This window comes from Metopolophium dirhodum, chromosome 1 (assembly GCF_019925205.1).
Source record: "Metopolophium dirhodum isolate CAU chromosome 1, ASM1992520v1, whole genome shotgun sequence".
Classification (NCBI taxonomy): Eukaryota; Metazoa; Arthropoda; class Insecta; order Hemiptera; family Aphididae; genus Metopolophium; species Metopolophium dirhodum.
Window position 1 is genome coordinate 21627804 of NC_083560.1, and position 16630 is coordinate 21644433.

Here is a 16630-nt window from a genome sequence, read left to right on the forward strand (position 1 = left end):
TCTATAGAAATATGGAATCCGGTGTACCAGAGCACGAATACGGATTAAAGATACTTAAAGTTAGTTATACTTATTGGTTCATGTAAAATATTATATTAAATGGCAGGACGCGAGAAGCAACAACTTGTGCGTTGTGTAGGCCGCTACTTCACGTCTGACCGACCGGCGATCGTTGTTATCAATTATTTTTCTTATCAATTATCATAAACCGCGATCACGAACTATTTATTAGAGGCCATCGAGATGTATATACTAACCTATTGGACATAATTTAAAAATTAGAAAAAACTAAGGAGTTGTTCTTTTGTACTAATAACTATTATGAGTTAACAGTGTCTAAAAAAGAAAAATTTAGGGCCTTATATAGGAAACCTACTATAATATGTAGCGCTTCAGTGTCCCCTAGCAAATCTTAGAGCTTCCCGTATTCTAATCTATAGTATTTGTTAGAGGTATCGAGTTATATTTGTTCAAATTTTATTTTTTAGAACACAGAGACAACTTTCAATAGATAAAATATTAACATAATAAATAGGTACGCTTTTTTTTTCATTTTTAAAAATATTTAATTACAATCTATACAACACGTGTACAATAAGTAATTTTGATTTAAGATATTATTTACATAGACTAATTTCAATTTTGCTACGTCTACTAAGACATACTGTTTAACACTGAATACTAAATTGTGTCACCCATCACATACTGCATGTTTCCCTGACCTGACTAAAAAATCACGATAGTAGATACTTGGATTTGGATTATCGAAATACTAGATATTCGACACATTTAAATAAAATTAGTCATAGGTTTTTTAAATATTTTATTTATACACAATTAGGTATGTATATTAGGTAATTATTAGTTGATATAGACCACAAAATGTAATGACTTGATAATAATAACAATCCACAAGACAGTTAATTATTATTCACGTGCATTTAGTTATTTAGATAGACATAAACTACAGAAGCAATTAGTAATAACTTAATTATTAAACTAGTCTCATATAATATATTACTTTGATAAAAACCGCAAATACTGATTATTATAATACTGTAATCAACAATTTCACTCATTACTATTATACTAATTAGTAATTACTTAGTATTTAATTATATTTATAAAATTATACTAATAAATTTAGTAGGTACCTTTGTTATAAATGTTTAATTATATAAATGTTTTTTGTATTATAACAGTCACTAGTCAGAGTTGAATTTGATTTTTATTGTATATTTTCGATACAAACATCTAAGATACGTATAGGTATCTTAGATACAGTTGTATCTTGTATCTTGTTTCTCGATACAATTATAATATGAAGTATCGAGTATCTTGTATCGCAATACACAGTGTCAGCCTGGTAATTACTTAAAGGACCCGGATGCACTTATACAGAAGATCCGTTCAAAATGTTATTTAAAAAAATTATAAAAAAATTGCTGATAAACAAGTAGTTACAAAATCGGGAAAGTCATTGCTTCGACGTCTCCTCGACCGAATATTCGTGTTATCAATATGAAAAATAAAACGTTCACGAAACTGCAGAATACACATAAGTACAAAATTCGATTAACTCTAAACGCTCCGTTTATTTCTACAGCAACGCGGCTAAACATTGAAAAACAACAACTAAAGAATTATCGGTTCTTGCTATCATGTAAATATTTTAAAAATAGTCATTTTTATTGTTATAATTTGTTTTCAATATAGTTGTGTTTTATAAATCATAGGTATTATTTAAAAACAATTAATTAATCATTTAAATATATTGGTTCTATTACTTATAATGACTTTTGCCATTTTAGGGGTGAAAGTCTTGATGGCTCGTACATATATGTATTACATCGACCAAATTGTAAAAAAAAAATTCATTTTTGTGGGCACTTTTTAAGATAAAAAAAAGAACACAGAACATAAAGGCATAGTATGTAGTTTTCAAGAAGTAAGAAACATTGTTGAAAATTTACTTCCATTTTTGCTTCTTTGTTTTTTGAACTGAAATATTTATGTTAAAAATGTAGAAAAAAAAGATTTTAATTGAAAATGTTGTTTTCTTCATTTTTAAAAATCTCAATAATTATTGTTTCTTTCTAGCCTTCAGTTGGTAAAACAGAAATGTAATAGTACGAATATTCAATATATATTATACCTATACAAAATCAAACTATGACTAATTATTTAATATCTTATAGACATGGTAAGATATATCCTAACTTGTGATTGCAATATACACGCTTTCTACATTATTTATAAAGTAAATAGAATAGTGTATAAAATAATTATGTATCTAGGCTAAACACATAAAAATAAATTCCTAGTATTTTGTGTAAATGAGTGTTAAGTGATGGATATAAGATATAATTTGTACCTACCCACCTATCATATGATTTATTATAATATAAGCGATCGGGTACGGTTTCAGCATAAATACCCGCATGTATTTAACGATAATTGGAGACAAATATATGATTTATAAGTTACGTTGATGAAAAATCAAAAAAATATAATGTTCTTATATTTAATCTGAAAATCAATGCTTTATTCTTGACCGAGGTGTTATAGGTTTGTGTATTTCGAGACAGGTATAGTGATGAAAATCAGTGACAATTGTAATGATAGTATAGGTGTTATATTATATAGCTGATGAGTGTGTCTCTAAGAATACAGTTTTTAAGGTATTTAAACAAAAATAATAACTTTAAGCAAAGATAACTATTAGGAAAAATATTAGTGATATATATATTTTTTCAGTGAGATTATGATAATTATAATTGAACTTATGAAAACTTTACATGTTTTAACATAATATAATGTATGAGCCATAAAACTTGATATAATATCTTATTAGAATGTAGATTGGAGAGATGTAAGTCAGCCATTTAGAACTGAAATGTTCTGTTATAGTGTAGAGTTGTATTTAATATATAATTCTATATGATTGATGGATTGATTTGCAAACTAGTTATATGTTATTATTAATGTCTTAGAAATGATCTTGATATGGAAATGATATTTTTACCGATTTTCACTAAAAAATTATGATTTTTTTCAAATATATTTCCAAGCTTGTGATGGTAATACACTTATATACATGTGATTTCATAATTATATATTTTATAAATAAATTCTACCTACGTATTTAACGAAAAAATTAGTAAATTATATATGAATAGGTACTATATTGCATTTAATTGCTGTTTATTGGATATCGTTGAATCAGTATGCACGACGATGATTTTATGTATCTACTGTAAATGTATAATAATTAATATATGTTTAAGAATTTAGGTATCAAATAAATTATGTATCGAAAATATTTGATGTAAATTATTATTTGAAATAATCGATCGAGTCTATGCATGCATGAATGTTGTTTAAGTAAATATATATGTTAATGTATGTATGTATGTATGTATGAATACTGTTTAAATATATAAGAATATGTAAGGATATATTACACAAGTATGTGTGTATGTAAGTAATATATGTGTATGCCTATATGACATATGTAGGTGACTTATTGATGTATATATAATATATATGAATGTTTTATATACCTATTGTATATATATATATATATATATTTATGTAATCTATATAATATGTTTAGGTGTTTGTAATGTCGAATATTTATATGATTTAATGTGGGTTTGCATATCATACTATGTTTCACATGTTCATTATGTAACTGTAGAACCAAGTTATGGGTAAATAATAGTTTCTACTATTGTTATATTATTTCAACGTATGTATGATTGGTTAAAAATGTAAGTATGTATTTGTTATATTATTCAGGATAGGTTAGGCTAATAGTATTGTGTATATAAAGATACATGAATAAGAATGTATATGTTACTGTGAAAGACCGCAATTGGTGAATGCTGACAGTCACCGGTTAATGCCAACATACACTAAATTCATTGGTGAATGTCGACTTATTGATTAAATTTCTGACCTTAGTAAACATACACTAGTGAATGTCTACATTTATATAACGATATTGGTGAATGTTGGTAATGCCGATATTATTTAATCGCAATTATAAAACAGGTATTATACAAATTGATAATTTTGATAAAATGTTTTGTTACATACTATCTAGTACCTATGCAGCATAAAGTATTGTACAAGTTGATAATTTCGATAAAGTGTTTTATTGCCTTACCCAACTACTTTTATTATATCTAGATAACCTCCATGCTAAAAAATAATTTTGAATAGAGAAGTAGCAATCACAAATCTTCAAGTGCAAGCTGTAAAAATGTTGCGAACTTCAAAACAAAAGTTTCAGCCGGCTAATGTTGGAGAAACTGTCCGTATTCGAGTTCCAGATGTTGATCGTAGTAAAATGGATCCCCAAAATATTTTAGCTGTAGTATTAGATATAGTAGATAATGATTTTTATAAATTAGCTACCAAAAACGGTGTTATAAATCGATTATACACCAGAAACCAGTTTTCAGTGTGTAAAGAAAATTTAATATCAATCACTGATGTACAAAGGGATGTACAAATTTCTTTAAGGGAAGCTTCTACATCAAATTCATTGATTGGTGGGCAAGGATATACAAGATGTAACTGTAAAACAAAGCGTACTACAAAAAAGTGTAAATGTAGAAATGTTGGCATTTTATGTAGTACACAATGTCATTACAGTTTGTCATGCTGTAATAAGTAATATTATAAAATAATCATAATTTAAATACCTAATAATTATACAAATATATAATATAGTAAAATATTGTTTGTCATGCTGTAATAAGTAATATTATAAGATAATCATAATTTAAATACCTAATAATTATACAAATATAATATTGTATAATATTGTTTAATAATAATAGTAATAATAATATATTTTTTGATTTAATTAAAGATATTATGTTGTTTCTACTTTATAACATAAAATACATTCAACTATTAACTATATGTATAGTACTTTAATAATAATATATGTGCGAATACGTATCTATGTCAACATTAACCAAAATCTTGTTGTGTATGTCAACATTGTCCAAAATCCCAACGTAAATGTCAACATCCACTAGTAAATGTCTGTATTATTTTAGTTTTTCAACATTCACCAATTCATTAGGTGTATGTTGACATTCACCATGTGACTGTCAGCATTCACCAATTGCGGACATTCACAGTAACATATATATGTTCCCACCTATATATGCTCAAGATGTTACCATAGTAGTAGAGATGTAACGTTAATTATTGTGTATTTCGAGATTTTGGTAATGAACCGCATAAAGTATCTACTGAAGTATCTCTTTTTTCCGATATTATAACTTATACAATGAATATATGGCGGAAGTGATATGCCTGTGTGCATACCACACGGTAAAATACAAATATTATACAAGTGATAGGTATGACTGTTGTAAGTAGGTATGTGCTGATAAAATATAATATGTGTGGGTCACTTTAGTGATATGTATGTGCATGTATAAGAATACGTTAGTATGAAAAGGTTCTAATTAAATTAATCGCTACCAATAATAAGCCTAATAATTATTACATTTATTCATATTCAACAAAATTTTACGATCGAGATATAGATTTCGATTTTTCATAATTATTACATTGTTTCGCGATAGAATATTGGAAGCAATGAGAAAGCATTATTCTGAAAAGGTTTCGGCTAAAAATAATAAAAATAATAAATAAGAATGAAAAAGTTTTAGTTAAATATATTTATTTTTATTTTAGGATGAGAAGGTTCTAAATATTCTAATATTATAGAACGTTTTATAATTTGTATTTTATTAATTTGTATATCAACCAATAATACACCAAATTATTATTATTATGTTGTGATTTAAACTATACGAGTTTCTGCATGCTTTAGAACTTTAATTTTTAAAAAATGTTGTTCAAGTAAAACATTTGAACTCAAATCTTAAAATTGCTCTCCTGGACAATTTCATAAAAACTATTTAGAACTTTTTCATTCTAGACCCACGATAAAACCCATAATAAATAAGGGTTTATCGTTGCAGTATAGTAGACTTGAATACAAATATTTACAGTGATCTACGTTTATAAATGATGTCTGTTATTTCTAAAAACAAATTAGATACCTTATACAATGTTTATATTTTGTATATATTATCCAGAGATTCTAAGAATTAATGTCGTACAATGAAAATGTTATATCACAGAATAGATGAAATAGATTTCATCTATTCTGTGGTTATATGGTGTAATATCTATTTAATCCAAATGTCCCTGCAGTGGCATACTCTGACGGACGGGCGGGTGGGTGGAACAATGACACCTCATTGTTTGATAAATATTATTAGCAATACAGCAATAATTGTGGTGATTGCATATATTTTTTTTTTTCTTCACGATTTCTTGCCTTATGCATGTGGGATCAAATATCATACATACCGCCTCGCTGCATATATATTTATATATATATTGATAATATTATGGCTGATGAATGATGATCGAACAGTGCAATATGCATTGTTTATGTATTACCACACGATTATGGCACTATATTATATGTGTATGTAGATGTGAACATTTTCGTTCAAATAAAAAACTCTACGACTGTATTATATAATATGTATGTGTTTATTCATTGAAATATAATATTATTTAGAAAAATTAAACAATATAATATTATATAAAAAAAAAAATATTATTCTGCGAATAAGCCATCTGCGTAATGCAAAAACTCTATGATATGTACATTGAGTGCGATCTACGTCCATGTGATATATACAGCACGGAGATCCTAGGTCATAGTGTTCAATACGATTGTGAGAATAGTTAACATTATAATTAATAGAATTATTATTAGTATTATCATCGTAATTATCGTCAGTAGATGACATATAAAGTCGATCCAGCTGATTTAATCGAGGGCAGTCGTGATCCACGCCCAAATCGATGACATCGACTTCTGGAATGAAATCTTGTATAATCTTACGTTTTTCCGCACCCTTGACGTAGACACACTTGAAATGTAGTGATTTTAAAATTCTCTCGATTTGCGAATATTCCACGTCACCGCAACACAATGAAAGCTGATGATAGTAGTTACGATACAACCACATATTCACCGCTTTACTTTTAGCCGTACACGGTGTTTGATTGTGTTTGAAAATATAATGTTGGCTACCGCGGTTGTTTACATCGAGAATTGACATTTCTTTTATTAGATATTTAAAGTTCGGACCTAGTATAGCCGACGCCATAATCCACTTCGTCGAGAGTTAAATACAACTATATATATATATATAATATTTAATCACGCATATTAAGGCACGCATTGGGTGTGTTATAAAAAAATCGGGAAATCAGTTTTTTATTACGACAGCTACGGAGACCTTCGCCCGGTATTTGAGAGGTTGTTACTTTGGTGGTTGGTTCTCATGCACTGGTTTAAGGGACGACACGGTATGCCGACCAGAGAGTAGTAGGTGGTTTTATCAAACGTTTTTGTATTTCCCCGAACTAGATTTCTCTCCGGCGGCAAAGACCTTTTTGTCGGTGACAATAGTTTTATTGGGGATGACCGATTTCTACGAACGACAGTCTGGCCGTTATTTATTATTCTGTAAGATTTTAGTTTATTTATTATAATGATGTGTGAGCATATCATTACAATGCATTGTAATAGTCATATCGATTTGTCGAAGATAGCATCGCGTCGTTATTAGGCTTCGATAAGCGTATTTTGGTACGCAATCATAGACACGAGTCCGATCGCGTAGTGAAAATTATGAACGTTTATACGATAAAAGCCGAATGTAACTTGGCTTTAGGATCATTCAACAACGGACGGCAATCGCATACAATACATGAATTTTATCCGATCGTGCCACCCGGTTATAAAATAGTTGAAATACCTAAATGTAGTATGTTGTATAAACTGAAAACAAATACGATTGATTTCGTAAGAGTTTCATTGACCGATCAAAACGGGAAATCAATTAATATTCGCGGCGAAGCTGTAAACATCAGACTGCTTATAAAAAATTGGAAATTTCTAGCACGTCATTTAAGACTCTGGTGAAAGAAGTCAAAGTACAGCTGATGCGAGTGTCGTGGAAAATACCTGTTATTAAAGTCGACAATCGAGAGAGATTGAAACTGTTGAAAATCGTTGATAGCAAAAAAATGCTAAATTGTGCTTTTAGGAACTGGGAGTTGTGTGAGTACCCCAACTTACCACATACGAGCAAACATTCTTGGATGGTGAAAACATGCTCACAGGTATAAGAGAGACCTAGGTGCTTAATAATAGCTTTTCTAATGAATGTACCTGGTACCGTGGCAGACGGTTATAACGTCGATTACGATGCGTGCTCGCTGACAAACGTCAAAGCATATTATATTAACTCAGTCGAATACCCGTATGAAGATTTCAACGAAAGTTTCGATAAAAATCTGTTCACCATGTTCTACCAGAATTACGTCGATTTTCAGAAACATTATTATGAGCGATTTAACGCCCAACCGTGCCTTACGAGGGAACAGTATAAAAAGTTGGGCCCATTTATCTGCATAGATTGTTCGCGTCAAAACGATGACGCCAAGACTTCGAGTATCGATTTACGTATTGAGATAGAGGCATCCAATAATTTCCCAGCCCATACGTCCGCCTACTGTCTAGTCATACACGATCGCATTGTTCAATATAATCCATTTACGGGCGAAGTGAGAAAAATATAATACATGTACACCTATATTATATATGTATATATTGTATTTATGTTTTTCCATTAAAATGTTTACTATTATTTGGCGATTGAATTATAATAATTATAATTATAATATATTATAATATGTATCGTACGATATCTGATATCCGTATTAATAATGTTTCTGGAATAAATAATAATAATAATAAATATAACGCGTTTTGTATTTTCCTATATAATATCATAATATATTATACAGTGATTTTGACAGTGTATAATATGTGTATAGTAATAATAGGTATAGAAATCTTATTTCACAATAATACTAGTAACGTACAATAATATGAATGCAATGTTATGTAACAATATAACAACGTATACATATATATATGTATATAATATATTATATTATGCCTAGTCGACTATTTTTCCTATATCCCTGGCCGGCGGTTGAATGCACCGTGTGGAATTCGGTGGACAGCAGCACATCAATAGTTAGAAATAGTAAGAAAACATCGCTGACCCGTCAATTTCTTCGAGTCTGATCGGCTGTAAAAATAACGTATGATATATTATAAATTATAATATAGTAAAAAATAATATAATAATATATTCGATGACGTCAGTGGAGGTGGCTGCGGTGGCGGTGGCGGTGTCATCGTCTTTGATCGGATTGTCGGTACCGTTTTCACGCATTTTCTTGTGCCAACACTCGGCGAGTTGTTTGTGTGCAAAGAATTTGATCTGGTTCGTGAAACTGTAATCATTTTTCGGGACGATATTCAGTGTCGATAAATCGCTGTGGATATTGCAGATGATCGCTGTAATTTCTTCAACTGACGAGAATTTTTCCACGGGTACATTTGCGTATAAATATGCGGCCATAAGATCAGTTTGTCCCATCACCATGTGACGTATAATGTTAAATTTTTGGGCGATAACCTCGTTGATAATCCATTGCGTGTCTTGGAGCTTTAATAGATTTCGTCTGCTCAATAATAAACGGCGTCATTGTTGGTGGTGGGATTCGATTACCAGCATATTATTGCCGCGATAACTAATTTTGGACAGTGTGATCGTCTCGTCCCGGAGTAACAGTTTCTTGCGGCTTTTAACCGGTGGCTCGGTTATAATCGACAGAATATGTCCCATTAACGAGTAAAGGCGACGTAAAAATCGGCTGTTATACATACGAACCGCGATGGCGTGATTATCCGGACATATATAATATACGAGGAGTATGTGTAGGCGTGAAAGAGGGAGGAAGGGGGAAACAGCTAAGTAGTATGTATATATAAATGGTACTACTATATATAGGTATAGCGTATATACTTTAGTATATATATAGGTATATACTATAGTATGTATAGAGTATATACATGAGTATATATATATAGGTATATACTATAATATGCATGGAGTTTATACTTTAGTGGGAAGCGCAGTATTGTCTGAGGGAGTGGGGGAGGTTAGGTTAGTGCGCTTGGGACAGGGCTGGAGGAAGGTAAAGCGGGGGAGCCAGAACCGGCTATTTCATACTAGTTAAAAAAAAATAATAATAAGTAATTTTAGCCATTCGTATTAATTAAGCAAAACTTAAATTCGTAATGACGTACAGAATATTATGCTATAGTGTGTATATTATATTGTAAAAATAAAAAAATATTTTTGCTATTCAATAGGTGAAATATGTAAGTATTATAAAGTAATAATTATTGGATTATAATAAATATAAATATCGTATGAATAAAAAAAAAATGTAGCTATAAAATATAACATAGGTATAATAAAATTATCCATTATAATATTCAACTCGTCTTTTGGTGAAATTGATATTTCCCAATCAGCGGATAAAATAAGAGTCCAGCCCTGTTAAACGGTAATTTCAAATTTGGTTTCGAATTAGTGTTTTTCCTCTTTTTAAAGTTGAAAATGATTGTTTAACTTCAATTGTAGGTACTGGAAAGGTTGCCAAAATCGACTCGAAATAAAATTTACCGTAGGTACGTCTGTCGACTGTCGACAGGCGAGTATCGTATATTACATTTTGCTTTAAATCGTATACGCGATACGATTAGTGTAACAATAAAAGATAAAACTTACGATCTAGTCAGTTGATAAAGGACAATCATGATTATTATATAACAAATTTATCTTAACTTAGGTAGGTACCTACTATTTAATAAATTTCGTTCCACTCAGATTCTAAAAAAAAGTCATCGATGACATTTCGTGGAGGGGGGGGGCTACGTCCCTGTAGGTACCTAATTATAACATATTATAAAAGTTATAGTGGAGCGTATTCGGTAGGGTACGTAGTAAATTATCATTTTTGTACATCATTATTCATTATCAATATAATATAGTTGTTGAAGGTCTGTGATTTTCTTGTAAAAACGTACATAAAAAAAATTTGAAATTTTTCACTATTCAAAAGTTTGTACGTATTATCTATTTATCTGTTTAGACTTTTAGAGTAAACAATATAAAATCTTGTGTACTATAATAGCTAATAGCTATATTATGTTATATGATACGAAAATATTTATATTTTATTTAAAGACCTTCCGGAAAGTATGACGAAAACCACCGAAAGTGGTCAATGAATATTGTATAATGTTGTATGTTATAAAATATAACGCATACATTATAGTTATCTAGAGCGTTATCCACTGTTACTCGCTTTTTAATTTTTGCATGATAATTTTCTCTTTTTAGGCAATTTGATCAATCAAGTTTGCAAGAATAAATATAATATATTCTATTTACTTATATGACGACAACAGAAATCTGCAAAATAATATAATAATTAAATACATTTTTTTTTTATAACATTCATAATTTTTTTAAAAAAAGCAATATCACTTGAGTGAGTTATATAGACATTTAGTTAAATAACTGAAGCAATACACATCACTGATATTATATTAATTTTCCCATATTTTATTTAAATATTAGTTATTTTTATTCATACATATACTATTTATCTATTTTGTACCTAATAAATATATTTATTTCCTCGCTTCACACGAAGATTTACCAACCAAAAAATTTTATGCCTGAAATATTAACATCAATGGCTGACGAGTTGATTGTTAAGTCTTCATAATTATGACTTGATTACCAAATATAATAAAGAGGTTACAGTTCTGACTTGACTCGTCAACTTATTATAATCAAGAGCTATCTTCCAAATTTCAAACCAACCATTTAAAAAATATGTCAATTCAAGATATAGCTGATACTATTGTCAAGGTTGTCAAGGAAGAGTTGAATTCTATATTTCCCTATTTTTTTTAAAAATTCTAATAGCAGGTCAATGTATGGTGTGTTCATTTTTATTTTCATATGATAATTATTTATATTTAATATTAATAAAAAAGGCTACAAATTATTACTTTTATTTATTTATAAATAAATATATATCTGTGTTAATTATGTTAACCTTATTTTGTATAAGTAAAAATGAAATTTGTAAAAACACTATTGAAAAACCAAAAGATCCCTCGCTCCGCTCAGAATCTAAAAACAGATATATTTGTAAGACCAAAACATTTAACATTCCACTCAAAATCAATACATTCATCGCTTCGCTCAGAATCTAAAAAATATTTAAACAAACAATATTGAAACAGTATAGATAGAGGGGGGGGGGGCGAAGCATGTTATAACCTGAAAAACAATTTAAGCTTGATTAATTATTATAAATACAATTTAATTAGATACATATATTATCTACTTTTATTAAAATACCAATATACGACTATATACGCTCTATGGCTAACCTAACCTATATAGGTTTTAACAATATATTTTATAAATTTAGTCATGATTAGGTAATTTTTAATTTTGTAAATAATAATAATAATTTTGCTTGTTTCTAGTTGTTTTTCACTAATATTTATACGATTTAACTGATATGGTTGCAGTTATATTGTAACCAGAAATTATTAATTATAGTTGATATAATCCAACAAAAACAGTTGCGCCGTTCCTGTTTTTTTTTAATCACTGCACTCTTTTTATGGGCAGATACCTACCCGGCTAGCACTTGCGTATTCTTATTACATTCCACTTTAATATTTATAATTTGCCGTAGACGAAATGGGCAAAGTATGTTTTAACCGGAAAAAACATTTTTAATATGATTTATTAATGTACAATTTGATAGATTTTTGGTCAACATTTGAAGTAAGAAGGTACATAAGTCTACGTGATTATTTATTTTTGATAAAATGATTACAACAAAATCGTTTTTGTCAAATACTAGTATTCCCGTTTTCCGAAAGTTGTATTATTATTATTATTGTTTGTGTATTGACATCGCAACGAGGCGTTATCATCCGGATGACAAGTGCGTATATTCGTCTACGTGTTCCTGCAATATTATTATTATTATTATTATTATTTCAATCGTCGCAAGTACGGAACGAGTTCGATATGTATGTAACAATTATTATCGGGATGACAAATGCGTATTTCGGCTACGTGTTCCAGCTATAATAATAGTATTATTAATATTATTATTATAATCAACGTACATGGAAAGTGTAAACGTCTCGAACTACGTCCATAGGCGTGCGCACGGGTAGGGTTGATTGGGCTTTAGCCCACATTGAGATTTTTTTTTTACGTAAATGGATTGGTACCTTATGAAAATATGACTAAAAGGAGGTATAGCCCTTTTAGTTTTTAAACGTTTGTGTTTACCCGAGAGACTATACAGGGTGATTCATTTAAAATTGAACACTCATTATTTCAAAAAGTGTAATTGTTTTTGAAAATATTTTTTTACATAATTTCAAGTCGTTTACAAAACAACTTTGTTATTAAAAAATTATATTCTTAAATATTTTTTATCCTTCTAATTTTTGATTTTTTAATTTTTTTTAATGACAACATAGTTTTAATTTCGTATTCCAAAGCAGAATATTTTTCTAATTATTTCGATACATACAAATTTAATTTAATGGGAGTAGCTTATGCGTTATAAGTATTTTAAATTGAAATGAGCGGAGTTTAGTGGTTAGCCCGCGAAATTTATGTCCACTTCTCCGCTCATCTAAACTTTAAATATTTTTATCTCATAAACTAATAGCCGTAAAATCGATTTACCACGAATAATTTTATAACAATAAATAAATATAAATGTTAATTGACAATTTTTAGTATTATATATTATATTTTAAACGTTTCTGAATAAATTGTTTTATTAGATTATATTTGGTTAAAATTTTAAATCAATATTGATGAATTGTGTGTATGTGAAATAATGAAAAGTGATTGTTTACATTTTCCAGTCACCAAAAAAAAGGTCACTTAAAAATTTGTAGTGAAAATGTCTAGATGTTTTTTTTTCTTGTCTGGCCATGACCAGAGGGTGGTTGATCAGATTGAATTTAGCTATACCAGACTCAGAGGTCTGCCTACGCCGATGACTACATTCGAATGTCAAATAAACAAACTCTAATAACAATAATATAAATCATGTGAAATGTGCTGAATAGTAGCATTATTCTTTACATAATGGTATGAATATTGTATATCGTCATAATTGGGGGGACTATAGGTAATCATTCCATCGAACTGTTGCCTAATCATTATATTATTATAATAATATAGTAAACGGATAGACGGAAAGTTGAAAAATTTAAATAATAATTAAATATAAATATAAGAATAATATAAGTCACTAGGTTAAAATAGTTTTATTTTGCTAATTCGTTTGAAATTCGTTAATTTATAAATGCATCTCGGCGAGGCGTGGGAGGCCTGATCTAAGACGGTTAGACAGCGTATGATATTACCAAGTATATTTGATGATATTATTGTGAATAAAGTAATTTATATATAACCTATTTACGTGGAGCCTTATTTTAAATTTTCAATCCTTAGCCATAAAAGTTAAACATTTTATACATTTTTAACCACAAAATAATTAATAAATTATAAATTTGATAAATGTTGTCGAAATTTGAACTTTAAATGCTTATAAAAAAAATTGTACCTATGTATTTTTAATATTTTTCAACTGCTTTTAGAACCATATATTATCAGGAGCCTTATATTAAATTTTCACGCTTTTTTACCCAACAAAAAAATGTTTATTGATATTTATAGAAAAACAAACTAAAAAATTTAAAACCGACAATGTCCGTAAACAGCTCAAAAAAATCAAATTATTTTCAAATTTTATGGTGTATAGAAATTGCTAATTTAAACATTCAGTGAAATTTTCAAGTATCTACACTCATACGTTTTCTAATTACAACAAAATAAGAAAATTGTTACATAAGAAAGCGAGTAAATATTAAATGTTGTAAAAATATGAATTTCAAACGCTCATAAAAATTTAATTTGACTTTCTTATAGACATTTTTTTTTTGTTAAAGGTAGACAAACTTATGAGGAAACTTGTATTACATTTTAATACCTAAGATTTAAAAAGAAAAATTTTTACAAATTTTTAACTCATAATAATTTTCTAATTTTCATGATTTTTCCATATTTTGTCAATTTATGAACTTTGAATGCTTAGAAAAAAAAACTGTGACTAAGGGTTATTAATATTTTTCATCTGCCTTCGATACAATATACTAGGAGCCTTCTATTAAATTTTCAAGCTTTTTTAGCCAACAAAGAGAATTTTATTGATATCTTTAGAAAAAAAACTAAAAAAAATGGAAAATGAAAATGTACAGTTCAAAATAAATCAAAATATTTTGAAAATGTTATAGTGTATAGAAAATGCAAATATAAACCATCAGTGAAAATTTCAAGTATCTACGGTCATTTGTTTTGAAGTTACACCATAAACCAAATTCAATTTTGTATAAAAATTCCCGTTTTTCCTTAATTTTTCTTTTGTTTATCTTGTCGCTTTTCAACTATTGGGAAATTTTTACTTTTGACCCCCCCAAACTACCAACTAGATTCACTTTCCGATCAGAAAAACTACTGTTGAAGAAAATCTAAGCATTTTTACTGCTCTAAAAGGCAAGGCTGGGCATTAACGAGTTAAAAAGTTAAAGTTAAGTTAAAAAGTTAAAATTAAATTAACTAGTTACTTTTGTCTTTTCATTACCTTAACTGTTAACTTACTAAATTTCTTTCTTAATTAACGTGAAATTAACGAGTTAATTTTTCATTTTTAGAAGTAAGTTAAGTTAATTTATTTTGTTTTTAATTTTATAATATTTCACTATTTCAGTCTATTTTGTTTTCATGTCAAAAAATATGTATCGTAAATTGTTTAAATTTAAAAATGTATATCATTTGATTCTAACTTATATGGAAATACTGTATGAAGTATTATCACTATATGCTATAATTTAGTTTTGGGCTGGAAAAAAATTAAGTTCGCAAGCGTTGTATAAACAAATTAACTTTTTTTAACTTAACAAAAAGTTAACAAAAAGTGTGTATTAACTTTTAACTAAACTGAGTTAACCTAAAGTTAAATTAACTTTTAACTTTTAACTTTTTGTTATTGGTGCATATGAACTTAACTTAACTGAGTTAAAAAAAATTATTAACTTGCCCAGCCTTGCTAAAAAGTGTCCTCAGACACGAAAAAAAAAAATATTTATATGTTTAGATTTTGAAACTATTCTAAGTTTTGGCAATAAGCTAGTTCATGTCATCAACATAAACATTCAAGACAATCATGAAGAAATAACGATTGGAGCATTTTTGATTTGCGAATTTGTTACTTTGGTAAGATCTTGACAGTAATATTGATCAATTAGTTGTTAAATATGAAGAAAAATGTCTACTCACTTGTGTACTTTTCTATTTAATATTAGGTCATTAAATAAAATTTAAATTGTGAATATTATTTATAATTCTTTCCCTAAGTAATGGAAATAATAAGCAATATTTGAATCGATAGTCGTATAATATATTATGCCATATTGTGCAAATACGATTTATATCAAAAATTATAATGTATACTATAC

The 16630-nt window shown here is 28.4% G+C and overlaps 1 protein-coding gene across 1 annotated transcript; it reads left to right on the forward strand.

The window, feature by feature from the left end:
- The first annotated feature begins 4267 nt into the window (after positions 1–4267).
- On the forward strand, positions 4268–4684 carry LOC132934182 (uncharacterized). The gene has a single exon (XM_061000463.1). It carries the CDS (start codon positions 4268–4270, stop codon positions 4682–4684), a length of 417 nt encoding a protein of 138 aa, XP_060856446.1.
- The last annotated feature ends 11946 nt before the right edge of the window (positions 4685–16630 follow it).